At 37.5% G+C, this 24,736-nt stretch overlaps 1 protein-coding gene across 1 annotated transcript in view; it reads left to right on the top strand.

Annotated features, from left to right (window-relative positions):
- Positions 1-24,736, top strand: part of ANOS1 (anosmin 1) — an 892,203-nt gene that overhangs the window by 796,930 nt on the left and 70,537 nt on the right. The window contains exon 11 of the mRNA XM_044072460.1: positions 23,763-23,931. Within this exon, the coding sequence (XP_043928395.1) occupies positions 23,763-23,931 (169 nt within the window). The remainder of the gene's footprint in view (positions 1-23,762; positions 23,932-24,736) is intronic.

Below are 24,736 nucleotides of genomic sequence, written 5' to 3'. Positions count from 1 at the left end.
GATTGAAGACTGGTGGTAAAGCTGATCTCTAGGACTGGTTAACTAATTCTGAATGCCAGGTTTTGTTTTCAGTTTTATCTTTCACTTTCTTGATACGTTAGCTAACAGTTCATTATAATCTGCTGTAAATTATATGAGGGAAAAAAAACTGAACAATCACAGTATTGGCAGGACATTCAATGACACATGTTTCAACTGGTAATTGCTTGGTTTCTACTCCTCCAGAAATATGTATAATAAGCCATCAGAAATGTTATTATATTTGATTGTGTATGGTATACTTGTGTGGTAATATGTATTTATAGCAAGATTATTTCATGGTTATGTACTAAATGACATGATGATATTCTGTAAAGGAAAATATTATTTTTTGATGAGTGGATATGAATGCATTGTTGAAATGAATAGTGACTCTCTTTTATTCAGGTATTACAGTGCTGTGGTGATTTATAATCTGTAGAAATTGTTTATGTGGGGTTATTACAGTTTTTTTCTTTCTTTGTTTTACATTTGTCAACTTTGCATGTTAGCTGGTCCAAGGACCCAGTGTAGGCATGACCTGATCCTGGTAGGCAAGCATTGCAAGGCTTAATAAAATGATACAACAACAAATGGCAGATTATAAAAAACAATTTCTAGCAGAACATGCAAGGACTAATGACAGGAAATGCTTGACAGTAAGAAAGAATGCTTAATAATGTTAAAATATATAATCACCATGTTGCATAATATTAAACTTCAGTAAACCTAACAATAACTATTGGATAAGGATACATTAGAAGCAAATGCAATAAAGAGATTAAGAGCAAAAGATCAAGCCTGATGCACATAATCATTAGGCTGCCTGCAGATTATCCCAAATAACATCCAAAACAAAGGGTAAAAAGGTCACATAGACAAACCATTCTGTAACAACTGCCAGAAGGACTCAACTAAGCTATAGTCTTCATTATGTAATATACTTCAGTATAGTAAACCTCCTGTAGTGGAGGCCCATGGGATATATGCAAATGACCACTTTAGGACATACCAGTGTTCCAACTACATGGCTTCTGACTGCCCTTGAATTCTAACTTTTTCCTCTTTTAGTCTTTATGGGTACATTATGATGACTGTAAAATAGATAATATAATTGTCGGTACCCAGTGCAACATCAACAGTCTGACTTACAGTGTCACTAAATGCAGTATTATGAAATTTGGAGGGGGAAATATGTTCTTTACTTAGAATATTAATCTGGGCCTTGGAATTATTACAGACAATGAATTTAGCTTTGATCTCAATGTTTTAACCAGACGCTGAAAGGCTAGGTCTTTAGCACAGCTCATACTCAAAGGCATAACAATGCATAACAGGAAATTCATTGTACCTCTATACACACCCTTTGATCTAGGACATTATAGAATAATATGTTGCATTCTGTAGCCTACTAACTCACCTACAACAAACACATTTACAAATTATTAACAAAGAAAACAGAATGGCTAGAAAACATAACTACACTGACAGAAGAAAAAAACATAACTGCACCGACAGAAAACAAAGTATGTTTGTTCTCTCTGTCTTGTAAATTATTTTGAATGTATATGAAGCTATGCCTGAACTAGTTCTAATTGAAAACTGAGACATGAAATATACACTGAGTAGAGTCAACAAAAGGTACAGAACCTACTCTTAAGAAAGAACATAAATAACAGAAAAAAATGGTAGATGAATTACCCATTGATTTCTAAAATATGGAATATGTATTACTGCCCAAAATAAATTCAAGCACTCTACTTACAATATTCAAAAAATAACAGTGGTAAAGCCAGCTCCATGACATAGAATAATAAGGCCTTGACTACATCCCATAGGATCTAGCGTTGTTTTGCATCATTCTTACTAGAAGAGCAGGCTAGAGATAGGTTGGCATGTATTTCCCCCAAAGAAGCAGTACCTGTGGGTAAGATAATAAGCATGAGAGTGATGGATTTCAGCTTACCAATGATTCTACTGCCATGCACATCACCATAGCAAGTAAATGGAAGTAGATATCCATGGAGGGGCTGAGCATTGCAAGAATTGCCCTTTGCTTGCTTGCCATAATGGGAAGAATTATGGTTAGTACAAAAAAAAATCTCGATGATAATCAGAAATTTCAGACCCTTACTTACTCCAGTGTCTTTGGATACCAGAAAAAAAGGTAGAATGAATAGATCCTATTAAATATAAGAGCCAGAAGGTCACAACAAGATCAGTGCACCAAAATATTCCTACATTAAAAAAAACTGAGATGTACATGGGCAATATAAAATGCCTACACCAAAAAGTGGTCAAGTGTCTCAGAAATCTACAGAATTATATTTCCAAAAACAAAACCCATAAAAGAAAGAGGGTAGGCAAGGACGGAAGGAATTATGTAACATAATGTGTAATCAGGGTTTTCCTATATATGAAAAAAATTGAAGAAAAGCATTCAGTGCATTAAGCATTAATAGGAAAAAGATAGATGTTTACAGTAAGATATACTGATGAAATGAAAGTTATTATATTTTTGGGGAACTACAGAGTTCAGTTTTTGACAGTTATTTTTTTCACAAAATTTTATGTGGTGCTGTTTGGAAGTGAATGCAAAATTGGATGTTCTTCATGTTTCACTGTTGCAGTCATCACACTTAGGTTATCTGCCTGCAGGTAGCCCTCAGTCGGCCCAAATACCAGAGTCTTAGGATTTCTGCATCGGATGCTGTTGCCTCTTCCATGACGTCAGGTCGTCACGGGTGTAAAACATGCTGCCGACACCATTACATCAGCTTTTCTTGCCAAGTGGAGCCCGAAGCAGAAGCAGTTTGCAAGTGCCAGTCGGCCACTACCTGAAATTTTTTTTATTTGAGTTTCAGACCTGAAGTCTTCTAAAGCTAAGTACCCCATTGGGGATCCTTTTTTCTTGTTCTAACCGATGTCAGAAAAAGTTAATAATTGTCTTGCCTGTGGAAAGCAAATACCTCACAGAGATTTTCATTCTTACTGAGTCACCTGTTTAGGCCTAGACCACCACGTTCCTCACTGTCAGTTTTGTGCCCTGTTCAACACGTGAACTATTCGTCATTGAGCTATCTTTGTTGCTAAATTCTTTTGGTCTCATTCTCCATATTCTGAAATGGCTTTGATAAGCCATCCGACTACCGATCTTCCAAAAAAGTAAGGATAAAGACAGAGACAGACTGCATAGGTCCAAAACTGCAGACGCTTCTGTTAAGCTAGTCGCCAGTCCGCCGGTACTCAGTGAGGCACTTTCGCAGCCCCTGATACCCACTTCTACAGATTTGCAGGCCTCTACTGAGACCCATTCAGAGCACAGTATGCCATGAGATGCTTCTTCGACTATGGAACCTGCGGATGTCTCTCCCTTGGATGGATCTGGAGCCGTTGTGCAGGCTCCGACTTCTGAGGGTGTATTCAGACCTTCCAATGTTCGTATTAAACCAACTACTTCGTTTCTGAATAAAAATGAAGTAGTCGGTTGATGTTCGTATTAAACTGACTACTTTGTTTCTGAATAAAAGCCGCAGTGGTACAGCGGTAGCATTGTTGCCTCACAGCAAGAGGTTCTCCTGTTTGATTCTCGGCTGGAGTGCCTTCTGTGTGGAGTCCGCATGTCCTCCCCATGGTCGAGTGGCCTGCAAAAGCCATGCATGAATGGGCATGCCTTCGCTAAAGGTTGGGTGTCAGGCTGGCAACTTGGTACCATAAAAATCTACTGCCAATCATTAACAGATCGGAGTTTTGCTGTGGCGACCCCTAACCGGGAAAAACCGAAAAGACAAACAAATCATTTCTGAATAAAACTACCAAATTTCTCAAGCCCAGAGTTCACACTATGGCTAGGAAACAGATAATCAAAGTGCATTCTCAAGCTCCCATGCCACAGAAACAAATGATTAGAATGGCTGAAGACCTTATTACTTTAATTAGGGGAAGCCAGCCTTCCCCTCTAAAAGGCAAAGAATTGATTTTCCTTATGATTCTACAGATCATGAATCCGATGACTCTGACCTCTCAGATTACCGGGACATACCCTTATCTACCTATGAGGATTCAGATGCAGAGGATTCCATTCCCTCTGAACCCCCCCCCCCCCCCCCAGAGGACTTTTCTTTCGGTGAAACCCTGCATAGCCTCAAAGAGCATTTCTGCTGGGAGTGCCAGGACTACCCACAGTCCAAAAAGAGACTCAGGAAATTTTTAAAGTTGCCTCAGCAAAGGCCTCTAGCAATCCCCCCATTCTTGAAATTGTAGATGATGTCTTCATGGAATCCAGTCTTACCCCTGATATTTTGCCACCAGCTCCTAGAAAGCCTGACAGGGACTACAGAGTACCTGACTCTCACAAATTTCTATTTAAAAATCCCACTGCGGACTCAGAGACCATTTCCCAGGGAACTAAAGGTATTAAGACTACTACAGCCATAAACCCTACCCCTTTGGACAGGGATTCTAGGGCTTTAGACAGATAGGGGAAGAAGGTATATACCTCTGCAACTCTTGCCATTAGGATTTTAAATTGCCGGTTTCACATGTTGAAGTACTATTCACTAATACTCACTAGTATTCACTAGTACTAGTACATATTATGGAACTAATTAAACAAAAAATTATGTTGATTCCTGATTGTGCAGAACATAAAGAGTTACAAGAGTTAATGCATTTTGCAAACCAAGTTGGAAAATATACTTTGCAGTGTGGTTTTGATGCCTTAGCAGCATCTTGCAGGGCTGCTGTCATTGGATTTGTTCTTAGAAGGCATGCTTGACTGAAGGAGCAAATCTTGCCAGACCATGTCAAAGTAAAATTACTAGATGCTCCATTAAACCAAGAACGTTTGTTTGCCACTAAAGCAGAAGAAGTTCTTAAAAAGATGGAGGAAAAAGCTAAATCTATGAAAACTGTTAAAGATTTCCTACAGGTACAGCCACGTAGATTCAGTAGGCATTGGCCTTCAAAAAACTGGTCCTTTCCAGTCCCTCCCAGACCTTCTCAGTCCAACCCAGGGGCAGCAGACCACAAAGACTACAGTCTCAGGGTATGCACAGATCTAAACAATGGAGTGCTCCCACCGCAAAAACAGGGAGTGGTAAGCCACCCTCTTATGGAAAAAGTTCACAATGACTTGTCCTTCATCCTTCCCAGCCATGCCCAAGTACTTGCACCCCTAGGAGGAAAACTCGCCCTGCATGCAAAAAAATGGGAGTACATTACCCAGGACAGATAGGTCTTAAACATTGTATCCCAGGGATACATATTCTACTTCCACTCACTGCCAACCACAAGTAAATTGCCAGACCTCCCCCCAAACCAGTGGGCAGAGGCCCAAAAGCAAGTACTTTCTCTTCTCAGTATCAGAGCTATTCAACCTGTTCCAACAGAGCAAAGGGGACAGGGGTTTTACTCCAGACTCTTTCTGGTGCCCTGAAAAGAAAACTCTTGGTGCCCTATCCTGGATCTGTCAATTCTCAACACCTTCCTGGTGGTACCAAAATTCAAAATGCTTACTCTCCAACAGCTGCTTCCTATGCTAGCCAAGGACTCCTGGCTGGTCACCCTAGACTTAAAGGAAGCTTATCTGCACATCCCCATAAGGGAATCTTGCAAGAAATATCTACATTTCAGGGCAGGCTCTATGCACTATCAGTTCTCTGCACTTCCCTTTGGCTTATCTACTGTGCCCAGGGCGTTCACAATATGCCTGGCTCCAGCCATTGCATTCTGTAGGCAGAGAAAAATTCAAATTTACCCATACTTGGATGATTGCCTGACAGGAATTGCTACTTCAGCACCTGACGTTTGTAAAGAGACTTCTAACTTCTCTGGGGTATTCAATGAAAAAAAAAGCACATCTGGTACCCAGCCAAAAAAATGTATTCCTGGGAGCAAGCTTGAACACAACTTCCCAGATGGCATTCCTCACTCCAGAAAAACAGGTTTATTTGACATACTACTTCAAACTACTGGCCACCCAAACCCAGCTATCTGCAAGAAAAATACTGCAATCCCTAGGGTTCATGGCTTCATGCATCCTCCTAATTCCATATGCACGACTGCATATGAGGAAACTTCAATGGTACTTAAAAACTCTCTGGTATCAACATTCTCAGGACCTGGAAACAGCGATTCCTATCATTCCTTGCCTAAGAACAGAGTTCCTTAGGTGGGCAGAGGCCTGCTATCACAATGAGGGACTCCCTTTCACTCAACCCCCCACTGCCCAAACCCTAACAACAGATGCATCAAACTATGCATGGTGGGCTCACATGGCAGGCAGATGCATTCAAGGCAAATGGAGCCCAAGACAAATGCACCCGCATATCAATCAAAAAGAAATGTTAGCTGTACAGAATGCAATGACAGCCTTCAAATATCTTATCCTTCCAGGACAACTCTTGATAAAGACAGACAACACCGCAGTTATATGGTACATAAACAAGCAGGGGGGAACTCATTCCTACCCACTCTGCAGGTTAGCTATGACTCTGTGGAACACAGCCTTGAGCAATCAAGTGCACCTGCAAGCTCAGTTCCTGCCAGGCAAACAAAATTCACTGGCAGACGACTTAAGCAGAAATCTAATGAACCCACACAAGTGGAAACTGGAACCCAACTTATTCAAGCTTCTAATCCACAGATGGGGGACACCAGAGGTGGACCTCTTTGCTTCACCCCAGAACCATCAATTTAGCAAATTGTGGAACAGAACTCCCTACAGCCAAGCATGGAAAGTGGATGCCCTATCCTTTACATGAGAAACCTCTCAGTCTATGCTTTTCTCCCTCCGCCCCTCCTCTAGAAAAAGTACTACTCAAGATCAAACAGGACAGGTCAAGGACAATCCTGATTGCACCAGACTGGCCTCGCCAGCACTGTTACCCACTTATACGCAGTCTGACAGCAGTGCCATCCTGGCACCTGCATCAGAACCTTCCCTGCTGTCCCAGCAGGAGGGCCAGATTTTGCACCCTCAGCTGAAAACCCTGAACCTAGCAGCCTGGCTCATTCCATAAATACATCACCAACAACCCTCAGCAAACAGCTGCTGGATGTCATCCTTGAGGCCAGGAGGCCTAGTACTAGGAAATCCTATTCAGAAAAGTGGCGAAGATACTGTTCTTGGAGCCAATCACAGAGAAAGGACACAACCGTGCCCACCTTACCTCAAATCCTAGATTATCTAGCAGAACTGCTCCACAAAGGCTTATCCTTCTCTTCTATTAAAATTCTTGCCTCTGCCATATCAGCTTATTACAATACTGAGCCACCCCTCTTTTTTCACCCTCTAGTCAAACAGTTCTTGAGAGGAGTTAATAATCTAAGACCCTCGAGGAGAGCTCCCTCTCTAGCCTGGGACCTTAACTTTGTACTAGAGAAACTCACGCTTCCCCCCTTTCAGCCTGCTGCTACAGCAGAGTTAAAATTCCTCTGTTGGAAAACAACCTTATTTCTAGCCATCACTTCAGCAAGAAGAGTGTCTGATTTGCAGATCCTTATGGCTGTGGAACCCTTCATTATCTTCCATGTGGACAGGGTTTCCCTCAGGACTAACTCATCATTTATGCCCAAGGTGGTATCCAGTGTGGCTTTAAACCAATCCATCCATTTACCATTTTCCCTAATCCTCAGAATAAAGGGGAAAGGATCCTGCACTCCTTGGATGTGCACAGGCAGCTTAGGTTCTTCCTTGACAGGACTAAACCTTTCAGAAAATCTGACCAGCTGCTAGTTAGCTTTGCTACAGGGGCAGAGGGCAAGGCCATTTCAAAGCAAACCATCTCCAAATGGATAGTGCACTGCATCCATTTCTGCTACAAACACTATGGAAAAGCTATACCACAGGGAATCAGAACCCATTCCACTAGGGCTACCTCAACCTCTGCAGCATTTCTCAGGGGAGTCCCTACCAGGGACATCCTGGAAGCTGCAACCTGGAGTTCTGTACACATCATCACCAAACATTACCACTTGCCTATCTTTTCTAAATTCAGAGCTGGATTTGCTGCCTGCTAGCCAGCCCTAATACTTCTTGACTGCCTCCACCCTTCCTCAGCTTTGGGAATCAACCCAAGTGTGATGACTGCAACAGTGAAACATGTAGAACATAGTACAGTTGTGTGCACTTACCATAAATGTAGATGTTCGAGTGTATTCACTGTTGCAGTCCTGGTTACCCTCCCTCCAGCCCCCTGACTTTTCTATGCTTTCTACCTATTCTCTTTTTTAGCCATATCTTATGGCAATGGTATTTACTTTTTACTGGATGTGTTCCACACCATGTAATTGCTTCCTATTTTGGGGGCTCCTGACATCTGGGGCAAGAAAACTGATGTAATGGTTTTGGCTGCATGTTTTATACCCCTGATGACCTGGCGTCATGGAAGAGGCAACAGGATCCGATGCAGAAATCCCAAGACTCCGGTATTCGGGCTGACTGAAGGCTACCTGCAGGCAGATAACCCAAGTGTGATGACTGCAACAGTGAATACACTTGAACATCTACATTTATGTTAAGTGTACACAACCGTTTTTTATCATGACTGGCAGCCAAGTCTGATATGCAGTAGAGGACTGTATAGAGAACAGGCACCTTGGAAAGGCCTTAAGAGTTTTCTGATGATACAGGGATTGATGCTTTAAAAAAATAATTCTCATGCTAAGGGGCTGGCATAGTGGAGGGTGGGAGATTGTCATAATGGTTAAGGTGTTCAACTTATAGGCACAAGGTGCAGTGTTTGATTCTTACATGGCGTAATTGGCTAGGCTTAAAATGAACCATAAGGGCAGTTAGCCTGGTACTAACTTATAAAGTTTAAAGTGTTGACATTAATGCCAAAGGACCAGCTGTGATTGGTAGAGTCCAATGGAAACAGTCTAGAGGTTTATGTATATGTACCACACATTGGCATTTGAGAAGGAGAGTTGGTAGGACAATCAAAAAATCCTTCAGAAGCTATCAGGATGGCAGTGGATTAGAATGTACTGTTTACCAGTTTCTACTGACTGCTACACAAAGAGAGTCCATCGTATTGGCTGGATGTAGACCTCCATTCTGAGATACATTAAATAGGTGTTGGGAAAGGAAGAGTTGATGATTGAGGGGGATTTCAGGGATATAGCTGATGGGGGCAGCTGTGGCAGGAATCAAAAACATAAATAAATAAGCCTCATGTGATGGGTGTTATTTCATTGTATCTACACACATGCAGCTGTATGTACATGTATGGGCTGGGAATGATGTTCTTGACACAAGTGCCCATGAGTAAAGATATATTGTATGACGGTTAGTCTCTATGTAAAAAAAAATAATACTTTATTGCAGATGTGCATAGTTATGAGAAATGCACTTCAAATGTGAATGTCTCTAGGTCATCTGTGCAAGGAGCCATGTATAGTACAAATAGCAAACAGCTCAGGAAAAAACATTTTTCAAATCAGAATGTTAGACTAGGAGGTTACATGAATTAAATACTAAAATGGGTTAAAAGAGATTATGTGTAACAAAAATGACCTACATGATAATTTAGTTTATTATACAGCTTAATCTGTGTGATTTGGTGGTAATTAAATTACAATGCATATACACTATGTGCATTTGGTAACAGCATATTTTTGGAAAAAAATAATTATTAGAAATGCAGGTAAAATAGCCTCAGACTAGTTATGTATAACACACTATAATTCAAAAGATGCTGTAATAATGTAAACTAATAAATAGATAATAGTGTAGATGACTGGTTTTGTAGTTGGCCCATACAATTAAGACTCTGAGCTGTTAATGTGCTGCTTCCTGTAGTTAACGGTACAGTTTTTTTTTTTTTTGCAGCTCTATTTAATTAGTGTGTGACTCTGAGCAAGTGCTCCTGTGTCACCCCTGAAAAGATACACTTGTGCCTGGTGGGATTACCTGGTTAACAAATCCATAAAATAAGAAAGAGATTAGTTCTAAAGCTCTGATGCCTGTTGAAATTGATAGACTGTTCTTGTGATCTTCAGAACTATAAAACTAGAAATGGGAATGAGAGGAATTTATACTAAACAGAGTTTTTTGTATCTAAGATTATCCCACTGCTCTGAGATGCAGTGACCTCAGAATTAATAGTAAGATGCATGTGGGCATAACCCTCCCATGTTGATGGAATCAGAATGGCAAATCTTCCCACAAAAAATTCTTGAAAGTTACACACTTTCTGCTCCTGCATGTTTGATCATTTGCCTTTATCTGACACAGTATCCTGTATGTTTATCAGATTTAATTTTTTGCTTTAATTCAGCTGCCATATAATTTTCCCCACATGGGGCCAGTCCCTCCACTGCCTTGTTTGAATTAATATATTAGACTTGATGATACAGTACTTCACTTTGGAAAGTATGGGGGTATTTTTGCATTATTTTCATTTTTTTGACAGTTTGTTGTCCTTGGCTATCATCACTGTATGGACAAGCTTTTTCATAGGTTCTTTTGCTTTGTCACAATTTCATCCATCCAGTGTTGTCAAGTTGCATCTAACTTCTATAATGATTCAGTGAATAGCTGCCTTCTATTCACAGAGTTTGTCAGGCAATGGGTGGACATTCTTGTGACATTTTCCTATATGACACACAAAATATATCCACATCTATAGGCAATTTAGATTTGCCAATCCACCTACCATTTGTGTTTAATATATGGAAGAAACCAGAGTACCCCCTCTTAAGATAACCAAGATTTTATACTTTATGCAGTACATTATTATTTTCCTCATCAGACAGATGCATGTGTTCAACTGTTTCTGTTCTACACTTAACCTGATCCTATATAAAAGTAAATAAATAAGTAACTGAATCATTAATGTTTTAAACAGACTACATTTTAAGCTTGTCTTGACTATTGCCATCCCTGACTACAAAGCCCCACTAGGAAGGCTGACCTCTCTATGTGGGAAACCTATTCAGATCTTTTGACTCCACATTAATATGATTGACTGCCTCAGGATATTAATGTAATCTTGTGCATAGTCTCCTTCTAGTGTCTGAACAGATAAATACTGAATGTTACTAAACTTGCTGGACAGGCACTGTTCCTTAGATCTCATCTGGCATACTGGGCTGGTGTCACTGCCAATGGATCAACATCTGTAAAACATTGCCTGAGAACTTCTGAGACACATTGCAAAAAAATTTCAAAATTCAAAAAAAAAAAAAATCTTAGAAATTCATCTTTCATTTCTATGTTTAATACTTATAAGTATTTTTATTGAGGTAGGTATATCTCTGGGGTGACATCTTCAATCCTTTTTATGCATGCATTTTTTCAATAACTGGGCTTTTGTGTATAAGTGCTTCAAAATTTTTATTTATAGACTCTAAAACAAAACAAGCACAGAAGACCGTATTACATTACATAATTACATTATAAAGGCAAAAATGATTTTATGGTAAAATACTATCTTGTAGCCAGAACAATTAAGCTTCATTAAAGAATTAATTCAGAGCAATGTAAAACTAAACCTTACCCTGACTTGGAATCTCTTGTTCCAAGTATTCTGTTCATATGTGTATGCATACGATTGTGTGTGTGTGTGTGTGTCTGTGTGTGTTTGTATGTGCATGTGACTGTGTGTGTCTGTGTCTGCATGTTGTGCATCGTAAAGTGTAATGCCATATACAGGACTATGTTTTATATCTTACAACCTGTGAGGGCCAGGGTTGACTCTGGCTGCCCACTGACTGTGAATTAGATTATGCAAGGTATCAGGGAATGAATGATTGAATGAATGCATGAATGATGAATGAATGAATTTGAAATACTTTCTATTCACATTTAATGCTTTTCCCTGCAAATACTTAACATAATTTTTTAATTTTTGATTTTTAATTATTTATTTATCCTTTTGTTGACTGGGTTAGTCCCACTAGGCTAGTGGCCTCTTTTCAAGGGAGACCTGAGTGGTATTTATACTACTAGGGGAAATTTAGTCAGGGGATCTGGGAAATTCCCCTACTCTTTTGTGAAGACCAGACCTCCCAACCGTTCCGAATTACTTGGTTTTTACCGAGTTTTGGGGTCCAAATGAAGGGGTGCCATGATTCCCGAGTGACACCCCTTCATTTCTGATTTTTCTTTTCTTTTTTTAAAATTTTCGCGCTGTCAGAGCTGACGTCATCACGTGCGCGATGACGTCAGCACCGTCAGGCTACCAGCCAGTCGGAATTGAGCTCAAGGAGCTCACATCATCATTTCCGGCTGGCGTTGTTAATGGTGGGAATGGGGAACAGAAGAGGCAGTCAGCGACTCAGCGAGCCCTGAAGGGGCCTGGATTAATGGCGGCTGGGGGATACAGCAAAAATGGAGCAGTCAGCAACTTAGCAAGCCCTGAAGGGGCCAGAATGCGGAATGGGGAACAGAAGAGGCGGGGATACAGTCAGCGACTCCTGAAGGGACCGGGATTAATGGCGGCTGGGGGATACAGCGAAAGCAAGCCCTGAAGGGGCCGGGAGATACAGCGAGTGAGGATGGAACAGAAGAAGCCGAGCACTACTCAGGGTAAGAGAGGTGTGTATGCGTGTGTGTGTGTGTGTGTGTGTGTGTGTGTGTGTGTGTGTGTGTGTGTGTGTGGGGCAGAAGGATGAGAGGCTTTAACTCCACGTGAAAGAATGTGTCAAAAGTGCATACATTCTATCAGGGCTGACTGACTGGGTGTTGACAGATGCAGTGGTGAACTCATTGCTTCCAAACGAGCTCTAGAAAGTTATCTTCTAACTTTCCATCACTGATTACTAAGTCTTTGATGATTCAAATTATAAACCCAGGATAAATGCAAGTGTACTTATTTATAGAAGCGTACTTATTAACTATAAAAGTATAAATGGCAGAACAGTTCTGGGCAAACTTGTTGCCATAATGGTATTATTCAATTACACTCAAATGCTTGAATACAATAAACAAATTAGTGTTAATTTTTGTAATTTTTATGAACAACTTAAATACATCAGTAAATGTTAAAGTTATGTAGAAACTGTAACCAGCATTTTTGTTCATCCTGTTTTTAGGTTTCATATGAGGCCTGGCAGTTTCGTACAAGTTCATGTTACTTGGTTATTGAAATACTTAGAGAAGTATGAAAAACGTATGCCACTTATGAATATTAACATCATTTAATATCTGTTTAGATATTTCAGACATGGTCAAGTATTAGTGGGAGTTTTGTTACCTGTCAAGAAAGCTTTAAAGTAATGCATTTCAATAGTCTGTATTTAGGATGGTTCTGCAGATATTAAAGAAAACATAAATGCATGAAAGTTTACAGCTAGAGGCATCACTAGACTGATCTTATAGAAACACTAGAAGGCATTAGTAGGATTTAGAAAATGTGCTGCTGAACTTTAATCGATACCCTATGAAACAATTTGTATTCCCCTATTATTGTTTTTGTGCTAACAGTTCAGAGGTATGGTGAGTGAGAAGTGAGAACTGAATTTGTATTCCCCCATTATTGGCTTTGTTGTTTGTCCATGTTTTTTGTGTTGAGGTTAAGAGCTATGTTGAGAAGTGAGAAATGAATTCACTAAATGATGGCTATTAAGTTTCAGTCTTCCTATTTATCAGGCAGCTGCTGATGTGGGATAGTGGTATGTTCTGAATGTAGTGCATAGAGTCCTGGGTTCAAAACCTGCCAGTGAAATGCATGATGGTAGCACAACATTTTATTCTAGCAACTTTACAAAATTATACAAGCAATGTTTAAAATGTGTCCCTGGTTTTTGACCTTTTGTCCCCCCCCCCCAAAAAAAAAATGAAATTGAAAATAAGTGCGAAACGCTGTGCAAGATGCCTATGGCTTATACTACTGTCATTCTATTTATAGTGTGGGTGTGGAAGCAGACTTTTATGATGGAAAAGTTCTGAATTGGGCAGTTTTGTCATTATTGGTTCATGTGCTTTGTTTCATTGCCTACAGTACAGATTACTGGTAAAATGTTCAAACAAATTTAAAATGCGCTCTAACATGTGTGTTGTATTATACAAAGAATATAATTTAATAAAGTCAGGAAGGTGTATAAAGAAAAGAACACATGTATGTTATCTTGTTTTGTGTGCAACGGGCCAATGATTTGAAAACAGCCCAAAGGTAATCTTTATCCACCACTGGCCAGATGGATTTCAGTGCTGTTTCAATGAATGTGAGTTTCAAGGGCAAAGTTTAATGTCAAGCCTATTTTCATTGTGAGACAGTATTATTTTGTTTACCAGATGATGTCTTTTAGTGTTTCTGCATTGTTGTGCTGTAAAATGTAAAAATAAAATTAAAATCATTGTAGAAGTTAAGCAGTATGCATACATTAGTGTTTATGGTAAATGGGGCAAAATAGCCAGGTAACAGGACACTGGAATGGCTGCAGGGGGACTCTGGTCTGGTGCCATGTTTTGGTTGTCTGTTCTTCAATTTGCGTTCGAAAGTTGGTATCCCACAATTTCATTGGAGTGGGTGGGGTTACATAATTATGTATGCAAATTATATGTTAATCAGCGTACAGATTTGTACCTATTTTTCATGGGCCTTGTCCAGATTTTCAGGTTGAGAGGTATGGTGAAGACTCATTTTGCAAAGGGGGACGTGTTTTTGCTTTGTACTTCCGGTTTCTGTTCTGAGCACAGTGGTGGCTTGGAGAAACCAGGAAGATGATGGAGGACGATGATAGTGGAGCAATGGGCAGCGAAATGTGAGGTGAATCCTCTATCAATGAGGATATTATGGTGATGTTTATGTCAGAGGAATGGGTTGAGAAATGTCAGGCAGGTGAGCCTGCTGATGAATGTGTGGAACAAGTGGTTGAGCTGTCTCAAAAGGATAATGTAGTAGTAAGGGATTTGGAAGAAATTTTTCAGGAGACTCTCTTCAGAGATGATGTGTCAGTACAAGAATATGTTGTTTCAACCCGCCAGTCAGGAGGATTGTGGGATGATGTATTGCTGGAGTTAGTAAATGAAAGTGAGCCGGAGAATGGAAAAGATGTGTCCTGGGGAGAGCTAATGGAGAAGATACTGCAAGGGGAAGGGATGGTCATGAAAGGTAAACCCTATGCAGAGATGGTGAAGTTGGGAACTGAAAAAAAGAAGAAATAAGTTATGGATGTGGAAAAAAAAGTAACTTTTGTGGTACATATCAAAAATAAAGAGAACTTTGAACTGGACAGATATAAGGCATGGGATGAAGTAATTTCAACTTTGGGGATCAAAGCAAGCAAATTAAGAGCTTTTATACATATTAAAAAAGAAACTCTTTGTGATATTATATTTGAGACTGGCCAAATAATGGAGACATTTTTGGATGAATATGAAAAGAGGAAATATAATGCACTGTGGAATTTGTATGTATTTAAAGCATCTTATAGATAGACAAAAAAACATCAATGTACAATTTTGGACTGAAATAAAGAGATTTTGAAGGGACATTTATTGAAATTATGTAAAAATGTATTGGATGTATCTAAAGTGTATGATAATAGCGGCTTATTGACTGGGACTTGGGATTGTAATGTTATTTTGAAAATCAAAAATGAGAGTGTTGTATATTTATCGAGTGTTATAACTGTTGAAGGAAGGAGAGGCATGCTAAAATATTGGGAACAGCGTGATACATGTTTTTTTGTGGTAAAAAACGATCATTTAATAGGTGATTGTGATAAAAGAAAATGTTTTCATGTGGGAAAATTGGGCATGACACAAGGGATTGTGAAAACTTTGTTTTGTGCATCAGCTCAATTCTTGAGATTTCAAAGGAAACTGAAACAACACATACAAGTAGAGGAATAAATATAACTAAGAAATACAATACTACTCCCAACAGATGCAAGAAAGAGCAGAGGCATTTACCAACACTCGTATATGAAAACAATACTGTCCCCTGAGTTAAATTAACTACCCTATTAAGTAATACAAAATGCACTACAGATTGAGCAGTGGCTACGTTATTTGTCTAATGTTGCACTTCAGTGGGTTAAATAAAAGTGACTAACAATTTAGTAAATAAATATTGTACTTAGAATATATGTAAGTATATATTGGAAAAATAAATAAAAAAATAATTTATTATATGTCCAGACCCCCTTGGACTATTGCCTGTGTTCAGAAGTCTAATCGCTGTAGAATAGAAACTGTTATTGAATCTTGTAATCCTGCAGCAGATGCTGTGACATATCCTGCCTGTTGCCAGATGCTTAAACAGTCCATGCGCAGGATGCGTGTTGTCCTGTATTATTTTGGTGACCTTTTGGATGCTTCTTGTAGAATAAAGACATTGCATCGATGGAAGACTGTAACCTGTTACCTTCTCTGCAACCCTCACCACTCTTTGTAGCACCTTCCTTTCTGTAACTGTGCAGCTTCCAAACCACACTGTGAAGTTGCAGGTGGGGATGCTGTCTATTAAACCTCTATAGAAGGTGGAGGGAGTATGAGGAGAACGCTTAGCTTTTTTCAGCTGTCTAAAAAAGTGGTGGTTTTGGTGTACTTTCTTGACCAGTTGGCTGGTGTGTCCTGACCATGAGAGATCCTCTGATATGTGTACACCCAGGAATTTCATACTCTTAACCCTCTCCACAAACTCACCATTGATCCTGAACACTGGGTGGTTTATTCTCATTTTCCTGAAGTCGATGATAATCTCTTTGGTCTTTCTTACATCCAGGTCGAGGTTGTTTCCCTTGCACCAACTGATCAGAGATGCCACCTTCTCTCTGTATACCCTTTCATCCTCCTTTGTGATGAGCCCCATGATGGTGGTGTCATCAGCAAACTTGATGATATGATTGGACTTGTACTTAGCATAGCAGTTATGAGTAGGGATGGTGAATAACAGTGAGCTGAGAACACATCCTTGTGGAACCCCAGTGTTAATCGTGCTGCACTTTGATGTGTTCTTACCCGAACATACCCTCTGTGGTCTTTCAATCAGGACATTCAGAATCCAGTTACAGAGATGTTGACTGATTCCAAATGTGCCACTTTTTCTATCAACTGTATTGGTTCCACCATATCAAATACAGAAAAAATATATAATATATAGATAAAAAGGGTTATTTAGGGGGAATGTGAAGAAAATGAGGAAAAAAAATAAAGACATATGTTGTGGAAGTAGTAATAGAGAATGATCAAAAATATTTGGATTTGCAAAAAGATTTAGAAGTAAGAGAAATTCAGATAGAGACTGTGAATAAATAATTAGTAGTACAAGAAGTGGGTATGCAGGAAGAGTTTAATGCATGCAAAATGGAAGATGAAGATTCAGATTTGTGTGATAGCAATGATATTAAATGGAATATAGTAAAGCAAATAAAATTCAATTGGTAAAAGAGTATTGGAGAGGAAAAGAAATTGCAGAAGGATTTAGAAAGAAAAAAGAAAGGGAAAGGTTGAAACATATATCATTTAGGTAAAATAAGACATAAAGTTTTAGTATTAAATGTGAATAGTTTAAAAAGTTAGAAAGAAGAATAGACATTTTGGAGGAGTGGTATAAAAGGAAGATAGTGATGCCATTATTTTAGATGACATCAGATTTTTGTCTCAGATAGAAACATATCAAACCAAAGTGTGGTAGGGAAAAATGTGATATGAAATTTTGGAAAGGAGATCTATTCAGGAATACTCTTATAGGATAAAATAGGATTAAGGATATAAAGCTATAATTAAAATGTTAGATACTATGTTTGTTATAACTGGGAAATTTACTGTTATTGATGTAAGATGGATGGACAGTGTTATTAGAATTATTGTAATATATGCATATGTAACAAAATAGACATGTTCAAAAATATAATTCAATGTGACAGTTAATATATTGATTATTGTTGCAGGGTATTTTAATTGCAACATAAGACAGAAAAAGGAAGCGTATGATGTTAGATTCATATGGGACATTATAAAATATGAACAGTTAAAATTATGGAATTCAGAGAACTGGACATATAGAACAGGGATAAAACAAGTGAAATAGATTATTTTAGTGTCAGAAACTTTAGTATAGCAATAACCCACGCCTGGGTGTGGGTAATGCGGGATTTAACCACGGTTGGCGTGGTTTGGTCCCGAGGGCGAAGCCCGAGGGACCAAACAAAGACAACCGTGGTTAAATCCCGCATTGCCCACACCCAGAAGTGGGTTATTGCTATTATACTATGACATTATTTAAGAAAAGAAACAATTACTTTTCTTAAATAATGGCATTGTATAATGCCTCTTTGCTGCCCTTCCGCAGCTGTCTGGCATCCGCGGCAGTTCTGATGTACTGTGCATGCCTACGCAGTACATCAGAGCTGTGGGCAAAAGCAATGAAGAAAGCAAGATCTCCGTTGCTTTTTTACTGTTTCGCTATGTTAAATGGGTTTAACATAGCGAGACAGCTTTAAAATAAGCAACAGAGATGTCCGTTGCTTATTTTAAAGCTGTCTCGCTATGTTAAACTCATTTAACATAGCGAAACAGTAAAAAGCAATGGAGATCTTGCTTTCTCCATTGCTTTTTTTTTTTAAACCTGTCTCGCTATGTTAAATGGGTTTAACATAGCGAGACAGCTGTAAAATAAGCAACGGAGATCTCCGTTGCTTATTTTAAAGCTGTCTCGCTATGTTAAACCCATTTAACATAGCGAGACAGGTTTAAAAAAAAAAGCAGCGGAGAAAGCAAGATCTCCGTTGCTTTTTACACACTGTGTTGCTATGTTAAAGGAGTTTAACATAGCGAGACAGCCTTAAAAAAAGCAACGGAGATCTCCGTTGCTTTTTTTAAACCTGTGTCGCTATGTTAAACTCTTTTAACATAGCGAGACAGTGTTTTAAAAAAAGACTTATACTAATGGAAAACGTCCGGGCGACTGGAACTTTTTCCATTAGTATAAGTCGATTTACAACGTGCACGCTGGCCAGTCAGCGTGCACATTTTGGAATATTAATAGGGGGTCATGGTATAATAGTAATTAAGCAATGTGTGTTATTGACAGGATTTTCAGATCATAGGGCAATTTGAGTTGACATAAATGGAAATGATCTTCTTCTTCTTCTTCTTTTGGCTTTTCCCAGTTAGGGGTCACCACAGTGGATCATCTGTCTGCTTATGATTGGCAGTAGAGTTTTATAGTATCGAGTTGCCAGCCCGGCACCCAACCTTCCACAGAAGGCACACACACTCACACCTACGGCCAATTTAGAGTGTCCAATCCACCTACTGCATGTCTTTGGGATGTGAGAGGAAATCAGAAAACCAGGAGGAAACCCACACGACCACAGAGAGGACATGCAGACTCCGCACAGAAGGCACCACAGCCGAGAATCGAACCAGAGAACCTCTTGCTGTGAGGTGGCAACGCTAACCACTGCACCACCGCTGCTGCCCTTCATAAAAGGAAATGATGAGTATATAAAAATAGGAAAAGGTTTAAAAATGATAAATGAAGTGAAATGGGATGATAAAGGGAGAGAAGATGTTATGAGATTGTGGAAAGAACACATAGAGATGAGAGAATTTTATAAAGGTTGGTCAGAATGGTGGTTAAATTTTAAACTGAAATATAAAAACTGCTATGTGACATGGGAGAAAGAAAAAATGTATATTGGGAAAATGGAGCATAAGAAGTCAAGTAATGATACAATTGACTGTCTACAGAAGAACAATGAAAATGTTTCATCAAGGAACAGGAATTATATGAATTAAAGAAGGGAAATAGAGCATCAACTGTATAAACAAAGATATTTTCTGCAAGGAAAGGAAGAAGAAATTTCACCATATTTATGTAAAATAATTGAAGAAAATAATAATATTATGAGTGAAATGAAAGATGCAGCAGGTATAATGTATAAAACACTCAATGAGATTATGAATATTATAAAAGAACATATTATGACATTATTTAGAGAGAAGACGCTAATTACATGGAATGAGTGGAAGGTAAATGCATTGCCTGATAAGGATAATATGGATTTAGAAAAGGAAATAAAATAGATGAATTAGAACAGGTTTTAAAAGTAATGTATTTAGAATTAGCTGCAGGACCAGATGGATTAGAATATAGAATGTATATAAATTTGACCATAGAGAAAAAAAAATGGTTTGTAAAGTTATTACATGAATGGTTAAATAAAGGGTTTATGTATAAAGAGTTATATAGGAGTGTTATTAGATTTATATGGATAAAGGGTAAGAAAAGAGATATACATAATTGGAGTCCTGTCACATTAAATAATACAGATTATAAGATTTTTATGAAAATTATATAAAAAAAAAGAATTGAAGAGAAAGTAGGTAAAGTTATAAATGAAAATGTGTTTGGTGTTAAAAGTAAAAAGGTTCAAGATTTGTTATTAATAATTAAGGAATTACTGGAAGATATATTATTGAGAAATGTTAAGGTGAAAGTGATGGTAGGAGATTTAAGTACAGCCTTTGACTGGATTCATCATTCAATATTATGCAGTATATTTGAAGCATATAACATAAGTAAGTAGATTAAAAATGTATGTATGTCTACTTATTAGTTTAATATAGTGCAGGTTATGATAAATGGATGGTTACGTGAAGATATACAGTTAAAGAAGGGCATTAAGCATGCATACCCTATGAGTGGAATATTATTTCTTCTAGTAATGAATGAAATAGCCACGTATATAAATAAAGAAATGGCAGAAATGAGTTCTCTTTTAAATGAAGGGATAAAAATACCTATTTTATTAAACTATGCTGATGATATCATTATTACTAAAGATTAAGTAAGTATGAATAAAACAAAAAAAAACAAATACAGGAGATTATTCATGTTGTAGGGTTTGTATTACACAAAGGAGCACTGCAGCAGTTAGCATTGTCACCTCACAGTAAGAGGTTCTCTCACTCGATTCTTAGCTGGGGTGGCTTCTGTGTGGAGTCTGCATGTCCTCCTTGTGTTTGTGTGGGTTTCCATTGAGTACTCTGGTTTCTTCTCACATTCCAAAGACATGCTTCTGGAGCATTTGTCCCCAGGCCTCCATTGAAAATGGGTTGTGTCCCAGTCATACTTTTCCCGGTAAACACATTTTAAATAAATAAAATAAAAACAAGGTTTAGGATTTGAGGGGAGTAATGGTGAAATTAAGTTTAATATGGAAAAAATTAAAATCCTTGGATTACATTTTGGAAAACAAGAAAATATAGATTCTATTTGGAAAGAAAAAATAGAGTAACTGCAACATATTTGTCTGTTTTGTATGTCTTTTAGGCTTTCCTTTAAAAAGAAAGTTTATTTAATTAATTCTGTGCTATTAGCCAAAATTACGTATTTAGCTGGTGTTTTTAGTATTCCATTGAACTTATAGAAAGAAATATATAATGTAATATTTTTATTTATTAGGGGTTTGAGGTTAAACCTAGTAAAAAGAGGGGTTTTATATGTGAGAAAAGAAGAGGGAGGTATGTGACTAATACATCCTATTGTGTACATAGCATCATTAAACTTATTTAGAATATTGAAATGTTTAAATGAAAATTAAGTTTCTTTAAACAAAAATTGTAAGTTTAATATGTAAATTGGAATGGTTGACTTTTTTCAGTTAAAAAAAGAGGATTTGTTGTAATAAAGAAATGGAGACCTATCAAGATAAGATTATACTGTAGAAAATAAATGTGAAAGAAATTGAAATTGAAAGAAAAGAATAGTATAAAGTATTATAGGATATATCTTTGGAAGGAATTAAATATAGAGAAAAGGAATTCTATTGCTGCAAGAATGGAGAGTTCTAAGCGAAATATAGACTGTCAAGATTTTCTATGGATATTAACTATACAAAAATTACCAGTAAAGGAGAATATGCCATATAAATGTATAAAAGATAGAGTCTGTTTATATTGTGGTGAGTTGAAACATGTGAACGTGTTTTTTTAGAGTGTAAAATATCTAAAATATTATGGAAAAGATATAGATAGGAATTATGCAGAAAGAGTTAAAGATACAAGAAATATAAACATGGATATGATTGAATCTGGATATTATAGAAAAAAAAAATAAAAAAAGTGGTTGAAAGAACTAATAACAATATTTTGTGTATCATGTTTAATTTGGAATCAGAGAGTTAAGGAAATCATGTTTAATGAAAAATGGGACTTGCAATAATATTGAAAAAGATAGGGTTTTGGTTGTGGAAAATGGAGTTGGGGTCCAAAAAGCAATATCTATATATATATGTGTATATATATATATATATATATATATATATATATATATATATATATATATATATATATCTATAGAGGATGTGATAAACGATTTGTAAATATTGTATATACTGCAAATAATAATAATGTGTGTATATATATATATATATATATATATATATATATATATATAATGATAAGTAGGAATGCAAATAACTATGTTTGTCCAAATAAAAGATCCCTACTCTTTTCAATAGGTGCCTTGAGATCTTTTACATCCACTTAATAGGGTTTAGTTGAACATCTCTTCCAAAGGACAACACAATGAAGAATACAGCATCCCCATTATGCTGCACTGTAGTATCAGCAATCAGTCTATCTGCTGTTAGAATGGAACTCACAGCTTTCTGCACTGAATGTGAGTGTGCTACCTGTTGTGTCACTGATGCTGTAGGGCATCAATAGCTTATTATTATTTTTTCTCATGCCATATGGTTACCAGATTTTACAAAAAATCAAGACAGATGACTTCTTTTTGTCTGATCATACAGCTATTGTAAGAAACCAGTGTCCCTTCTATATAAATATATGCTGCTATATTTCTTTTGTTTCACATGACATTGTCTGTTTACTTAGGTCATTTATATAAGCCACAAAATATTAATCTGTGCCACTCATCAACAAGCATTGGAATTTAAAACAGAAATCTTTTTATACTAATTCCTGTACAGTGACATGTTGTTGCATCCATGGATAGTGTGGCCTTCTGTGTTTTCTTTTTCCGTTTAATATCTTAAAGTAGCCCTGGAACAGTATCACATTTTTGAAATCAATGCCACATAATGCACTTGTTCAAGACTTTCAGGTACAGGGACCATTACTACACTAAGCAATACAAAATGCAGGGAAAGAAAACACAAAGCACAAAATTGTTCTTCATAAACAGAGTGTGTACAGATCAATAATATTGTTTTCAAATAATTGTTCATGCCACTTACTATGCAGTAAAACGGTTGTGATGGTGCCAAACACTGATGAAATTACAGCAGTATAAAGAACAAAAGAAAGTTTTTGTTTGTGTCTTTCGGCTTTTCCCAGTTAGGGGTCGCCACAGCGGAACTCCGGTCCGCTAATGAATGGCAGTTGATTTTTACGTACCGACTTGCCAGGCCTCATCGAAGGTATGCCCATTCATGCATGTCTCCATGCAGAAGACGCTCTAGCTGAGCATCGAACCGGACAGCGTCTTACTGTGAGGCGACAATGCTACTGCAGCACCACCACCGCGGGTATAAAGAACAAAAGAAAGTACAAAAGAAAATAAACTTCATACATCTAAGCCTACTGAAGGAGAGCAAATAACACAAAAAAATAATGCACTTAACATTATTTGTACTGGGTATGCTATAATGGTAGCTGTGTTTTTTCTGCCTTTATATAAGCGGTTTATTGTGCATGTGTGATCTTGTGACTAGAATGATTCTCCTGAAATTATGCTTTGTTCTTGCCAGGAGAAAAAACTGACTTTCTAAAGACATGGTTTATCTGCAGTAACAACTGGCTTTTCATATTCTAGGAAAACTACATGATTCTCCAAGGTCTGCTGTTTTCTTGTAAATACAAAGTAACAGTTCATCCAGTGAGATCCAAAGGGCTTTCAAAATCTGAAGCATCATTTACCACACCATCTTGCTCGGCTATTAAAGGAAAGAGCCACAAGCATATTAACTGCCCTGGTGAAGGAGGTACGGAAAGAGAAAATTGTGATATAAGTCGTATGTAAATATCTACTTGCCAAAGCCAAGTTTTTGCCACATGCACTGGTATTAGAAATGTAGTATATTGCTGATTGCAGTGCAAATGGAAATAGCACTTTTTTCAGTAATGGACTGTTTTTCATTAATGTGTAATACTATGAGTTATATGATTCCTTATTGGTTATAGTGCATATGCCAGATGTTAACCTTAATTGCATTTTTACACAATGTTAGGAGGAAATAATGTGGTTTTGCTTATCCTTAGAAGAAGACTTAGAATAATTTTGGAAACATCAGCTTTCAGCAGTTACCAGACTTATGAGACAAAGCATTGAAACAGTAACATTATAGCTTTACAATTAGCATGTTGAAATTCACTTAGTAAAGCCAGCATTTAGATACTCTTGTAAATTCATATGCTTGATTACTGTTTTATCAGTGTCTTTAAATTCAAGATTTAGTTCACATTTCTTAAATGGAACATCAATTTCTGAGCAAGAATGGAGAAGCAAAGGTGAAGCGAAGGCCTTATTTTTAAGTACAGAAATACATAAATGCATTCATTGCAAACTCAGTGTCTGAGATAAAAGCTAAATGGTGACTAGGAATATCACAATAATAGTTATGAGATACTCCACAGAAACACCTCAATTAAAATAGAATATGATTAAAATAACAAAATATACATACAGTTAAAAACTTCAGTAAATTAGAAAACACTGCATAATCATCTCTGTTATAAAGATTATCTCAACTGTATTAACTCCTAGAATGGAAAATTAACTTGCTTATA

The sequence above is a fragment of the Protopterus annectens genome, chromosome 5.part0, assembly GCF_019279795.1.
Source record: "Protopterus annectens isolate FY-2018-M chromosome 5.part0, PAN1.0, whole genome shotgun sequence".
Classification (NCBI taxonomy): Eukaryota; Metazoa; Chordata; order Ceratodontiformes; family Protopteridae; genus Protopterus; species Protopterus annectens.
The sequence above is the reverse complement of the archived record's forward strand: the minus strand, read 5'-3'. Positions and strand labels throughout refer to the sequence as shown.